Here is a 14,849-nt window from a genome sequence, read left to right as displayed (position 1 = left end):
CTTACAAAACCTCCCTGCATGTTAGTTATGGGAATTAAACAAAAAAAAGGCGAATCACCCTCTGAATATGCAGGAAGGAGTGGATGGCACATTGCGGCCATAGTGATAGAATTTAAACTCAATAAAATATCTGGAATTAAAACTCTAATGATGACCATGAAACCATTGCCGATTGTCATAAAAACCCATCTGGTTCACTAATGTCCTTTAGGGAAGGAAATCTGCCATCCTTACCTGGTCTAGCTTACATGTGACTCAAGACCACAGCAATATTGTTGACTCTTAAACACGCTCTGAAATGGCCAAGCAAGCCATCAGTTGCACTCAATCGCTACAAAGAAAACACAAGAAAGGAATGAAACCGGATAGACCACCCGGCATTGAACCAGGCACCGGAAACAACAACGGAAAACCCAGCCCTGTCGACCCTGCAAAGTCCTCCTTTCTGACATCTGGGGGTTTGTGCCAAAGTTTGGAGAGCTGTCTTATCGATTAGTTAAGCAACAACCTGACACAGTCATACTCACAGAATCATACGTTACAGACAATGTCCCGGACACCACCATCACCATTGCTGGGTATGTCCTGTCTCACCGGCAGGACAGACCCAGCAGAGGTAGTGGAACAGTGGTATACAGTCGGGAGGGAGTTGCCCTGGGAGTCCTCAACATCGACTCTGGACCCCATGAAGTCTCATGGCTTCAAGTTAAACATGGGTAAGGAAACCCGCTGCTGATTACCACATACCAGCCACCATCAGCTGATGAATCAGCAACCATCCATATTGAACACCACTTGGAAGAAGTACTGAGGGTGGCAAGGGCGCAGAATATGCTCTGCGTGGGGACTTCAATGTCCATTACCAAGAGTGGCTCGTTGATACCACCACAGACCAAGCTGGCCAGGTCTAAAGTACATAGATGCAAGACTGGGACTGCAGCAGATGGTGAGGGAAGCAACAAGAGAGAAAAACATACTTGACCTCATCTTCACCAATCTGCCTGCTGCAGATGCATCTATCCATGACAGTGTCGCACAGTCCTTGCGGAGACAAAATCTTGGCATCACATTGAGGATACCTCCATCGTGACATGTGGCATTACCACCATGCTAAATGGGATAGACTTCGAACAGATCAAGATTGGGCATCCATGAGACGCTATGGGCCATCAGCAGCAGCAGAATTACATTCAACCACAATCTGCAATCTCATGATCCAGCATATCCCCCACTCTACCATTGCCATCAAGCCAGGGGATCAACCCTGGTTCAATGAAGAATGCAGGAGAGCATGCCAGGAACAACATCAGGCATACTGAGAAATGAGGTGTCAACCTGGTGTAACCATCTCAGATGGCCACCTGCAAAGGACCATGGGAATTATGGCCAACCCAGGACTCAGACAGATACAGAGCCTATGTGTATTTGAAACACAGGTAACCAGACCTGATCGAAACCCCCCGCTCGTTTGCATTTCAATGGCCTATTTACCCAGGACAATAGAACTCCAATCAAGCAACCAGTACAGCCACAGTCTGATTGCCACCACTCCCCTTACTCAGAAAGCCCAACTGCCAAGGTCAATGACCGCTAAGGACCCGTCCAGCTACCAAGACACCCGCCCCTTTATTGGCCGAAATCGAAGACAGTGATCAGAGCCCTGTCGAGCGATTGGGTCCAAGGTTAAGGACCGCCCCAAAGAGAGTGAAATCCCAGAGGGATAAAAGAGAGCACAGCCATGTGTTCTGTCTCTTTTGGACCCGGCCTGTGCCAAACCAATTGTAGCAAAACAGCCAGCCAAGTTCAAGACCAACGGTCGCTACCTGACAGATGAGCCCAGCAGAGACAGAGCCGCTTTCTTTGAACCAGCCAAGTGAAATCCAGATAAAGGCCTTATCCACTTGCAGTGCCGGTCGCCTTGAAGTTAAGTATAGGTTATTGTAGCTGATAGGTGTAGTTTAACTCGTAGTAGATATTGTGTTTGCATGTCGAGGTAACTCTTGTGTATGTAAATAAACAATCTTTTGAACTGACTAACTGGTTGTGTGGTCATTTGATCAATATAAGGGAAGGCTTGTGGTTCACCAACATTATCATTAATATTAGCAACAGTATTGGCGACGCTGTTGGGATCGAAAACGGGCAACACTGGTGAAGCAACAACACAAGGAATACTTGTGTGCCAAACAACATAAGCAGCAAATAATAGACAGAGCTAAGTGATTCCACAATTAACGCATCAGATCTAAGCTCTGTAGTCCTACCACATCCAGTCGTAAATGGTGGTGGACAATGAAACAACTCACTGATGGAGGAGGCTCCACAAATATCCCCATCCTCAATTATGGAGGAGCCCAGCACATATGTACAAAAAACAAGGCTGAGGCATTCGCAACAATCTTCAGCCATAGGTGCGGATGATCCATCTCGGTCTGCTCCGGAGGTTCAGTCCATCACACAAACCCGCATCCCATCCAGTGACTCTGTCTACACCTCACGCTGCCTTTGGAAAGTGGGCAGCATAATTAAAGACTACCCCCACCCGGCCTACTCACTCTTCCAACTTCTTCCACAAACGTCTGAGATCACACACTAACAGATTCAAAAACAGCTTCTTCCCCGCTGTTACCAGACTCCTAAACGATCCTCTAATGGACTTATGGACTGATCTGAGGCGGTATTCTCCAATAATGGGCCTATGTCCCCACACCGGCGTGAAAACCGGCACCAACCACTACCAAGTCAATGGCCCCCGAAAGTGAGGAATTCTCCCCTTTCTAGGGGGCTAGGTTGACGCCGGAGTGGTTCCCGCAGCTCCAGCCGGCGACGAAGGGCCGGCGCGGGTTCCCTTCTCCGCGCCGGTCCCTGGGTAATATGGCAGAACCCTACAGGAGCCCGGCGTGAAGTAAAGTAGGCCCCCACGGAACCAGCACGCCGGCCGATCAGTAGGCCCCGATCACGGGCCAGGCCACCATCGGATCCCGCTCCCCCCGCCCGCCAGGATAGCCCCTGCACACTTACCTGCCAGGTCCCGCCGTTTGTGAGTTGAGTAATTCACGCCGGTGGGACTGGGCCAAACTCGTCGGCCACTCGGCCCATCGGGGCCCAGAGAGTCGCCGGGGGGGGCCGTTCCGGCGTGGCGGGAATCCCGCAGGCACCCGAAAAACGGCGCCGGAGAATAGGGAAGCTGGCGTCGGGGCGTTGATTTATGCCTCCCTCCCCGGGGATTCTCCAACCTGCCACAGGGTCGGAGAATCCCGGCCCTGATCTCTTCAAACATCTTCTCTACTGAGTAGTACTGCACTCCTGTATGCTTCACCGGATGCCTGTATCTATGTATTTACATTGTGTATTTTATGTTTGTCCTATTATGTATTTTCTTTTCTTGTACAGAATGATCTGTTTGAGCTGCACGCAGACCAATACATTTCACTGCACTTTGGTACACATGACAATAAGCCAATCCAATCCAAGGCCAGCACATCCTTCCTTAGAAACGGAGCCCAAACTGCTCACAATACTCCAAATGTGGTCTGATCACAGCATTATATAGCCTCAGAAGTACATCCCTGCCTTGTATTCTGGCCCTCTCACCATGATGCTAACGTTGCATTTGCCTTTATAACTGCCGACTGAACGTGCATGTGAACCTTATCTTCAACAAGCACTCCCAAGTCCCTTTGTGCTTCTGATTTCCTTAGCATTTCCCCATTTAGAAAATAGTCTATGCCTCCATTCCTCCTTCCAAAGTGCATAACCTCACACTTTTGCACATTGTATTCCATCTGCCACTTCTTTGCCCACTCTCCTAGCCTGTCCAAGTCTTTCTGCAGCCCCCCTGCTTCCTCAATACTATCTGTCCCTCTACAGATCTTTGCATAATCTGCAAATTTAGCAACAGTGCCTTCAGTTCCTTCTTACAAAATGTTAATGTACGTAGTGCATGATGGGAGCCATAAGCCCAGATCCCGAACGCATGTGCCCCCTCAAGGAGTTTCCCCTCCCCCACAGCCCCAAGGCCCTGAAAGATTGCCTGGGCTTCTTTTCTTATTACGCCCAGTGGGTCCCCAATTCTGCGGACAAGGCCCGCCCACTAATCCAGTCCACGGTTTTTCCCCTATCGGCAGAGGCCCGCCAGGCTTTCAGTCGCATCAAAGCAGACATCGCCAGGGCGACGATGCACGCAATCGATGAGTTCCTCCCCTTCCAGGTTGAGAGCGATGCATCAGACGTAGCTCTGGCGGCCACCCTCAATCAGGCGGGCAGTCCCGTGGCCTTTTTTTCACGCACCCTCCACACCTCAGAAATCCGCCATTCCTCCGTCGAGAAGGAGGCCCACGCCATCATCGAAGCTGTGCGGCATTGGAGGCATTACCTGGCCTGCAGGAGATTCACTCTCCTCACTGACCAACGGTCGATAGCCTTCATGTTTGACAATGTACAGCGGGGCAAAATTAAGAATGATAAGATCTTATGGTGGAGGATCGAGCTCTCCACCTATAATTATGAGATCTTGTATCGTCCCCGGAAGCTCAACGAGCCTCCTGATGCCCTGTCCTGCGGCACTTGTGCCAGTGTACAAGTAGACCGACTCCAGCCCTCAACGACAACCTCTGCCACCCGGGGGTGACCCGGTTCTTCCACTTTGTTAAAACCCACAATCTGCCCTACTCCTTCGAGGAGGTCAGGGCCGTAACCAGAAACTACCAAATCTGCGCGGAGTGCAAGCCGCACTTCTACAGGCCAGAGAAAGCGCACCTGTGAAGGCTTGCCGCCCCTTTGAACGCCTCAGTGTGGATTTCAAAGGGCCCCTTCCCTCCACCGACCGCAACACGTATTTCTTAAATGTGATTGATGAGTACTCCCGGTTCTCTTTCGCCATCCCCTGTCCGACATGACGGTTGCCACCGTCATTAAAGCCCTCCACAGCATCTTTACCCTGTTCGGTTTCCCGCCGACATCCATAGCGATAGGGGGTCCTCCTTCATGAGTGACGAGCTGCATCAATTCCTGCTCAGCAAGGGCATTGCCTCCAGCAGGACGACCAGTTACAACCCCCGGGGAAACGGGTAGGAAGAGAGGGAGAACGGGACGGTCTGGAAGACTGTCCTACTGGCCCTACAATCCAAGAATCTCCCAGTGTCCCGATGGCAGAAGGTCCTCCTCGATGCACTTCACTCCATCCGATCACTACTGTGCACTACTACCAACGAAACACCTCATGAACGTCTCCTTGCCTTCCCTAGGAAGTCCTCCTCGGGGACCTCGCTCCCAACATGGCTGGCAGCCATGTCCTAATCGGCAAACATGTACGGGCCCACAAGTCAGACCCACTGGTCGAGAGGGTACATCTCCTCCATGCTAACCCCCAATACGCCTATGTGGCGCACCCCGATGGCCGACAAGACACTGTCTCCCTCCGGGATCCGGCCCCCGCTGGATCCCCCCCCCCACCCCCCACCAACCCCAACCATTTTTTCACCGGCGCACACCACCGCAGCCCCCTTCCCAGGAGGATCCGTCCTCCCACTGGCCCCATCAGGATGCGATGAAGCTGAAGACGACACGCTCCCATAGCTACGGATGCCCAAGCCGACGCCAGCATCACCGCCGGGACTGCGACGATCGCAGAGGACGACCAGGGCCCCCAACCGGCTGATAGTTTCATTGTAAAATGAACTTGTAAATAATTGTCTGTAAATATGTGTATTGCATGTAAAGGCACTGAAGGGTACCGCTATAACCTCTACCACTGTAAAAGCAAGGCCACCACCCCCGCCGGACTCTTTTTTTAAACAGCGAGTGAATGTGGTAGGCTACATTAGGTGTATCGCGGTACCTACGTGGGATGTACCTTATACTGTAGTATGAGTGGTGGAACCTGCCTGCTGGTTCCGCCCAGCAGGCGGAGCATAAGAGTCTGTGTTTCACCCACAGCAGTCATTCTGTACCGGAGCTGCTGGGGTAACTACTTGTTCATTAAAGCTTTCAATTGGACTACAATCTTGTTTCAGTAGTGATTGATCGTGCATCAATTTCATAATCACTTTGTCCTGTAAGGGGACTGGTTAACTTGGATGGCTAGCATGTTGTACAGAATAATGCCATCAGTGTGGGTTTGATTACCATCCCTGCTGAAGCAGACGTGGTACCTTCCTCCATGACCTGTTTCTGACAGTGGAAAGCAATGGCAAACCACGACTAACAAAACATACCAAGAAAATAGTTCAGGATGAAACATCGACAAACAATGAGCCAAGGATCTGTGTTTGGGAAGAGCACAGATAATAATAATGATGATCCTCCTGTGTACCATGTGAAAGTATTTGTCCTCATAATAATCTAAAATAAATGTGACTTATTTCAGTTTGATCCTTAATTGTCACTAGCTACTTTCATTCTACTGACATCATATTGCAAATTACAGTAAAAGCGAACAGATGGTAGAGATCGGAGATTGTAAATTAATTTTGATATTTTAATGAACTATTTTCAAGCTGTATTAATCGCTTTCATTCCAGGTAAGCAAACATCATTACCTGTAATTTATATCAGAAGTTAAAGAGAACTTTCAACAAATTTCACAATAAAGTTGCACAAAACAACAATTTCACTTACCAGCTTTTGGGGCAACATTCTCAGCATTAAAATCATTTGCATTTCTGGAATGTAATTTTGATGCTATGAACTCGTTCTTGATGAAAGGCAATGTCGTGCTTGAGTCGGACTCATTTTCATGCATGTCTGGGCATGCACATCCTGAGTAATTAATTCCACAAGGTTCGTAAAGATTTTTGTTGTTCAAGCAGCTTTGAAACCAATGACACAATATTCCACAGCCAAACTGGCTAGAATTTTCATTATTCAATAAAATAACCTCCAAGAGTTGAAATTCCATTGCATTTTTCCCGAGATGTTCGTTCAAAACTGATTCAGAAGTCAGACAAAACTGTACAAAATCTTTATCAAACTGTAAAAATGTAAACAAATTCCTTGTTTCACACAAGTTAACAGCATCATAATCAATGTAATCCAATGTGCTACAGGTCTGGTTCGGAATGTAGTGATCCAATTGCAGTACCATCAGAGAGGTGTGGGAGCAAAACTGCTTCACTTTATGAAATTTTAAGTAAATAGAATATTTTGTTGGGTCTGGGTTTTCAATAGTCCAGGAGCAGCCAGACAAGGCTTCAGGGAATATGTCCTGCAGGGAGAATGATCTGTACAGAACTCCAGAAACCAAGGTGGAACATACGTTCTCACTGACATCAAACCCGAAAGTGAGCAGAACAAGGGACAACAACACAGATAATATCAGGCGATGAGCAGTGTTCATCCTATGTCATATGTCCTGAAATGAAACAGAATGAAAATACAGTTATAATACAACTGTAACATAATTAAGATTTTTTTCTGTGAGTTCATAGCATCAAAATTACATTCCAGAAATACAACATAAATGAGGGCAACCATGTGGCAAAAGAGACCAGCTGTTCTCAATACAATTTTTTAAAAAATAAATTCTGATAATCTCTAACATCTCAATCAATACCACTCCTTGGTGTAAATCATTCTACCTACCTTATTTCAGCAGCACAGCAGACACCTGTACGAGACTGGTTACAAACTTCAAATCTGAAAATGGCGAGTAAACCAAATTTATCAGGGGCGAGATTCTCCGAGCCTCTGCGCTGAAATCGCCGATCGGATCTGACGCTGCTCCGATTCTCAGGTTCCCGAAGAATCATCATTGAAAGGGGGCCATTGAAAGAGGTCCCCGCAGTGATTCACCGAGTGCAGCTGGCCAAGTTCCCGACGGCGTGCTTCTCTCATGGTTCCACCCGTCGGGAACTGAGCGAAGTGGCTGAGAACTCAATCTGCAGCCGCCCGGGTGGGGGGGCGGGAGGATCATTCACGGGGTGGGGGCATCCAGAATGGCCAGGCTACCGATCGGGGGCCACCGATCCACGGGCACACACGATCTGGGGGTTCCTATGTTTTCGGTGCCAGTCCACGGTGTGTGTTGGCCATGTCGCGCGGCCGCCCCCGTGCACATGCACGGACCCCCGACCGGAAGTGCAGGGCCCCGTATCGGCAGCCAGAGCTGCAAGGACTACTCCGGGGCCCTACGGGCCGGCCCCCTGTAAATCGGAAAAACACCCTGGACTTTCTCCAAGTAAGTCCAGTCATTTGCGCACGTATTTTTGCGGGCATGGGGACATAGCCCCATTTTTGGAGAATCCTGCCGAAGGAGTCTAGACCAGTGGGCGGGATTCTCCGAGCCTCCGTGCCGAAATCGCACTCGACGTGGGGGCGGAGAATGAATCATCAGAGCCGCGATCGGGTCAGACGCCTTCCCGCGATTCTACGCAGACCAGAGAATCGCCGGCAGTCGCCCACGCGTGGTCGACCCGGCGCCGGTCGTGGGCCATTTAAAGAGGCCCCCACATCAATTCTCTGCCGGCAACTGGCCGAGTTCCCGCTGGCGTGGTTCTAACATGGTTCCACCCGGCGGGCACTCGCTCTGATGGGGGGGCAGGGGGTACCACCAGGCCGGCCAGGCTCCCGATCGGTGGCCACCGATCGGCGGGCACGCGGGATCTGGGGCGCAGCCTATATTGTGGGGGCCGGAACGCTGTGTGGGTCCGCCCTGTTGCGCGGGCCATTGCCGCAGGCGGCCGCAAAACGGGGTCCCATTCTCCTCACTGCCATCTTATTGGCTGGGATGATGTGTGTGGTGAGTGAAGTATGTAAATGCGGCTGCAGCTTATCAGCCTCCTGAGTGTCAAACGCGAATCCGACGAATCCCGCACTGTTTGTCATTGGAATCGATTGTGGTTCATGTGGCACCGGTGTTAGCCCCTTAACGGTCACTGAGTTGATCCAGGTGTGGCGCTAGTTTTGCTGTCATAGAACTCAGCAAATCCTGCCCCTGCGTCATCTCAGGAACGGAGAATTCCACCGCATAACTTTTACGTTTTTTTAATCCAACGTGGAGGAAGAGTCAGAGGGCCACTAATTAGCTTTAACAACAGGTAAAAGGCATTTATTAAATATGGAAAAAATGGATTATACTACAGTACTCCTTTTCTCCCCCCTTAGCTTGCAAATACAAACAGTTTTTAAGATTATCACATAAAACAAAGCATATTTAAAGCTACAATAGTCTCATTAACACAAGGGGCGAAATTCTCCGTTATCGGCGCAAAGTCCGCCGATCGGCGCAAAAAACGGCGCAAATCCGACTTGCGTCACGTCGGAAAAATGGGTCAAAAGTCTCCGGCCCGAAATGGGCTAGCAGCGTCATACACGCCGCACGGCGTGACGGCTCATAAGGCCGCGCTGCTCCCCCCCACCCGACCGGAACACCCGACTGGAACACCCGACTGGATGGCTGGCCGCCGCTCAGCCCCGAGGTTCGAGTCACGGGATATGGAGGCGCTCCTGGACGCAGTGGAGCAGAGGAGGGACGCCCTGTATCCCGAGCACGGCCGCAGAGTTGCCCCACGCCACAGCCGGCGTCTGTGGAGGGAGGTGGCAGAGGTCGTCACCGCTGCGGCCCTGACACCACGGACAGGCACCCAGTGCCACGAGAAGGTGAACGACCACGTCAGAGCAGGCAGGGTCAGCCTACCCCATATCCCCCTCCCCCATAACCCCCCCCCCATATCCCCCCTCCCCCATATCCCCCCTCCCCCATATCCCCCATAACCCCCTTCCCACATATCTCCCCCTCCCCCATATCCCCAACTGAATCCAGCCCTAATGGCGTGCATTCATATACCTGCCTAACACTGTTGCCTTTTACCCCTATCACCAGCCCCACCCACCCGCCACAGGAGAAGTGCGCACACAACAATAGGGAACATGTGAGGACTGGAGGAGGCCCCGCTGATGAGAGGCCACTGACCGAACACGAGGAAAGGGCCCTGGAAATGGCTGGCGGACCTGACGACCGGGATGTTGCTGATGCAGAGGTCGGGGGCGCACTAGCAAGTGAGCCACCGACAGCCCGTCCCCATATCCCCCCGCCCCAATATCCCCCTTCCCCATATCACCTGATCACTGCCTGCGTATCTAACCATGCATGCTTCATTGTCTATCGCAGGAGCAAACGTCGCGGCACCCATCCCCGCAGATGCAGACCGCCCGCAGGATGCCCCTCGGAGGCCATGCGAGACGGAGAGACCCGGACCCTCCATCATGCGACGCCTGCAGGATGCCCCTCGCACACCACGGGAGACAGAGAGACCCGGAGCCTCCGGCATGCGACGCCCGCAGGATGCCCCTCGGAGGCCACGGGAGACGGAGAGACCCGGACCTTCCGGCATGCGACGCCCGCAGGATGCCCCTCGGAGGCCACGGGAGACGGAGAGACCCGGACCCTCCGGCATGCGATGCCCGCAGGATGCCCCTCGGAGGCCACGGGAGACGGAGAGACCCGGACCCTCCGGCATGCGATGCCCGCAGGATGCCCCTCGCACACCACGGGAGACGGAGAGACCTGGAGCAACAGGGAGACGACACCCCCGTCACGTGCGGGAGCGACGAGGCAGGCGTGTGCCACCCAGCGACAAGGGGGGCAGCCACAGGCCCCCGTCACATCCGAGCCAGGACACCACTACCCAGGACACGCCTACCCGGGACAGCACTGCCCAGGACACCCCTACCCGGGACAGCACTGCCCAGGACACCCCAACCCGGGACAGCACTACCCAGGAAGAAGAAATACCAGACAGTGACTCAGAGTGGATGGGTGGAGACGAACCCCAACCCCAAAGTGCCATGGACTCAGAGTGGGACGAAGAGCACAACACAACGCCACTGCTGTCACCAACACACTCCATCATCGCAGAAACACTCACCTCGGTTGGGCACTTTAGTGATGAGGTGTCTGGTACACTCACTGGTGCGCACAACACAGCCGTCCCGGTACAGCAGGTGGAGGTAGGAGCAGCAGAGGGGCCGGGCGGTCGGAGGGCAGCCCAGCCCAAGCGAACATCTGCCGCCCAGATGGATCCCGGGTTCCTGGAGTTACCACACCCACACATAGATCCGATGCAACCACCGACCCGGAGACGAGCGAAGAGGGTGACGGCCGGCTTGCGGCGGCTGCAGTCACAGGTGGAGGAGTCCACCCGCGTCCAGGAGCTGGAAGTGGTGCCGGTCATGCGTGCCACCCAGGCCGACGCCGCACGGGTGGCGTCCGCGGTGGAGGCAATGGGTGCGACGGTGTCAGACATGGGGAACGGTTTGCGAGGCCTGGGGCTTTCCGTGCAGGCGGCGTCTGTGGCCCAGGACATGGCTGCCCTCTCACAGGAGGCCATGAGCCAGTGCCAGCGCCAGATGGCAGAAGCGCTCAACGCCATGGCCCAGTCTCAGCAGTCCATAGCCCAGTCTCTGCAGGCCATGGCCCAGTCTCAGCAGGCCATGGCCCAGTCTCTGCAGGCCATCGCTGAGGGCATCGGCGCCAGTGGCCATGTGCGAGCCGGCGTCGCACTGTCACAGACAAGGTTTGCCAACCCCCTGGGCTCCATGGCTGCAAACCTGCAGACCCCTGTCGATACCAGCACGGGCCTCCAGGACTGGCAGCGCCAGATGTCGGGGGGGCGTCGGATGGCCAGTCCGTTAGCATCCCCCACCCATGTAGAGGCGTGGGGGCCATCGGGCACCCCGAGGGAGGAGGAGGTGGTGTGGTCCGTCCCGGCTCCCCCTGTAGGGGAGGTCCCGGAACACCGCGACACCTCGGACTCCCCCCCCTTCCGTCCCAGGTGCATCGGGTGGGCAACGGGCAGGACAGGCTGGCAGCTCGCCATCCCAGTCGCCCGGGCCGCAGCCTGGCCCATCTAGGCCAGGACGCCCCAGGAAACGGCCGCCAAAGGGATCCAGTGTCAGAGGGCAGGAATCACAGGAGTCCACCTCCGGTTCTGCTGTACTGTCTGGGGAACCACGCAGACGTAGTCAAAGGGCCCGTAAGGCCAAACAGACACTGAGTAAGTTGGCACGGGTGCAGGGCACAGATGAGTTGTAGGGGCTAGGGCACGTGCATGAACTCGTTTGGTTATTAAAGTCAATGTTACACCGACAGAAGCTGCCTTTGTGCTCAGTCCAAAGCGTGCAGGGGTGTCATGTACGTTGAGCGCAAGTGTGTGTGTGAGGGGTGGTCTTACCTCAGCCCCAGGTGAGTCTGCCCCCTTCCCCCTGGGCCGCCATCAACATCCCCCCGGGCAGAGGACGGGACCGTATGCTGCAGTGTCACAGCCGCATGCAGGGATGGTCCGGGTGGATGATGGTACTGTGGCCATGGGTTAGACATAGTCCAACGATGTGGAGCCAGGAGCTCACCGCAGGGCGGGTTGTCATCATCCTCCATGGACTGCAATAGACACGCGTCCACCCGCAACTGTGTGAGCCCGGCTGTTGTGCCGCAGGTGGATCGGCAATGGGGGGGTGGTGTGCATGCGGGTGGGGTGGGTGGGGTTGGGAGGGGGGTGAGGGTGCTGGGTGGGTGGATGGGAGGGGGTGTGGGTGGTCGGCTGTTGCCATGGTGTGCGGTCTGTGGCCATACTACCCGATTCCCACGCCCATCTAGTCAGTGAAGCGGGCGGCGATCAGTCTGTCCCGTGCCCGCTGGGCCAGCCGGTAACGGTGGACAGCCACCCGCCTGTGTCTAGCCCGTCTGCCCTGACCATTGCCCCCATCCCCCTCATCTGGGGAGGACTGCGCCTCTTCCTGCTGCTCCTCCACTCCGCCCTCCTCTGCCTGCGGCACAACGCCCCTCTGTTGGGCTATGTTGTGCAGGACGCAGCACACCACAATGATGCGGCCGACCCTATCTGACCGATACTGGAGGGCGCCCCCAGAGAGGTCCAGGCACCTGAAACTCATCTTCAGCACGCCAAAGCACCTCTCTATCACTCCCCTTGTCGCTACATGGGCATCATTGTAGCGGTTCTCCGCCTCATTGCGTGGCCTCCATACAGGCGTCATCAGCCACGATCGCAATGGGTAGCCCCTGTCGCCCAGCAACCAGCCCCTCAGCCAGGGATGGCGTCTCTCGTACATGCAGGGGATGGATGACCGCGACAACACGTATGAGTCGTGTACACTGCCTGGGTAACGGGCGCAGACGTGCAGGATCATCATGCGGTGGTCGCAGACCACCTGTACGTTCATCGAATAGGTCCACTTCCTGTTGGTGAACACGGCCTTGTTATCTGCAGGTGGCCGCACGGCGACGTGCATCCCATCGATCGCGCCCTGGACCACGGGGAACCCGGCCACGGCAGAGAAACCCACGGTCCGGGCATCTTGGCTGGCCCAGTCCATAGGGAAGCGGATGTAGCGGTGCGCCATGGCATATAGGGCACCAGTCACTGCCCGGATGCACCGATGTCTGCGATATGCCAGACAGGTCCCCACTCGGTTCGTAACCTTGACGGACACGGGGAGAGGGTGTCCCCCGCCAGAGCCACGCGGTGACAGGTGTGCTAGCAGGTGGCAGATGTGTGCCATGGCTTCCCGCCTCATCCGGAGTCTCCTCCTGCATTCCCGGTCCGTGAGGTCCTGGTATGACTGCCGGGGCCGGTACACACGGGGCGCCCTCGGGTGCCTCCGTTGCCGTGGGGCCGCGACGTCCTCCTCCCCTTCCTCGTCCTGTTGGTCAGGTGTCCCTCCAGCCTGGGCGGCTGCCGCCAGCCCCTCTGCGGTAGGCTGCGCCGCTTCTCTGGCACGCTCCTCCTCCTCCTCATCCAGGGCAACATGGACATTAGCGGCTGCCGCCACGGCGGCCAACATCGCTGGATGATCGGAAAACATGACGGCCGGGTGGGGGGGTACGGGGGACGACATGTCATCATTGTCCATATCCCCTCCTTCCCCCCAGCCAGGTGGCATGGACCGCATGGGTCCAACTGTTGGAGGCTGACACCAGGCCAGGTGGACCAACTCACTTACCCCCCTAACCTCCTCCCCGGCACGGACCCCAACCTCCTCCCCGGCATGGACCCCAACCTCCTCCCCGGCATGGACCCCCCATCCCCCTCCCCGGCACGGACCCCCCCACCCCCATCCCCCTCCCCGGCACGGACCCCAACCTCCCATCCTCCTCCCCGGCACAGACCCCCCATCCCCCTCCCCGGCACGGACCCCCCCTTCCCCCTCCCCGGCACGGACCCCAACCTCCTCCCCGGCACAAGACCCCCCATCCCCCTCCCCGGCACGGACCCCCCCATCCCCCCTCCCCAACACAGACCCCAACCTCCTCCCCAGTACGGACCCCCCATCCCCCTCCCCGGCACGGACCCCCCCCCCCCCCCCCCATCGCCCTCCCCGGCACGGACCCCAACCTCCCATCCTCCTCCCCGGCACAGACCCCCCATCCCCCTCCCCGACACGGACCCCCCCATCCCCCTCCCCGGCACGGAGCCCAACCTCCTCCCCGGCACGGACCCCCCCATCCCCTCCCCGGGACGGACCCCCCCATCCCCCTCCCCGGCACGGACCCCAACCTCCTCCCCGGCACGGACCCCCCATCCCCCTCCCCGGCACGGACCCCAACCTCCTCCCCGGCACGGACCCCAACCTCCTCCCCGGCACGGACCCCCCTCCCGGCACTCCCCCGGAGCCCAGCCCACTCTAACCACCCCCTCCCGCCGCACACACACACACACAACCCGAGACACACCTCTCCCCACACATTCAGACTGCGGCCACGACATCGCCTGCCCAGCGGCCAACCCCCCAGGCCGTCACTCACCTCCACGCTGGTCGGCGTGAACCTGGAGCACAGGTTCACGCCGATGAAAAGGAGGTTTGATTTACATCGACGTGATGACCGGACTTCGGCC

General features: G+C 55.8%; 1 protein-coding gene across 8 annotated transcripts in view; it reads right to left on the bottom strand.

Moving 5' to 3' along the window:
* Nucleotides 1–14,849, bottom strand: part of LOC140418616 (adhesion G protein-coupled receptor B2-like) — a 1,340,408-nt gene that overhangs the window by 1,236,119 nt on the left and 89,440 nt on the right. For all 8 annotated transcript variants that reach the window (XM_072502156.1, XM_072502149.1, XM_072502159.1 and 5 more), the window contains one exon: nucleotides 6,619–7,351. In XM_072502156.1, the coding sequence (XP_072358257.1) occupies nucleotides 6,619–7,336 (718 nt within the window). In that variant the 5' untranslated portion in view covers nucleotides 7,337–7,351. The remainder of the gene's footprint in view (nucleotides 1–6,618; nucleotides 7,352–14,849) is intronic.

Source organism: Scyliorhinus torazame, chromosome 1 (assembly GCF_047496885.1).
Source record: "Scyliorhinus torazame isolate Kashiwa2021f chromosome 1, sScyTor2.1, whole genome shotgun sequence".
Taxonomy (NCBI): domain Eukaryota; kingdom Metazoa; phylum Chordata; class Chondrichthyes; order Carcharhiniformes; family Scyliorhinidae; genus Scyliorhinus; species Scyliorhinus torazame.
The sequence above is the reverse complement of the archived record's forward strand: the minus strand, read 5'-3'. Positions and strand labels throughout refer to the sequence as shown.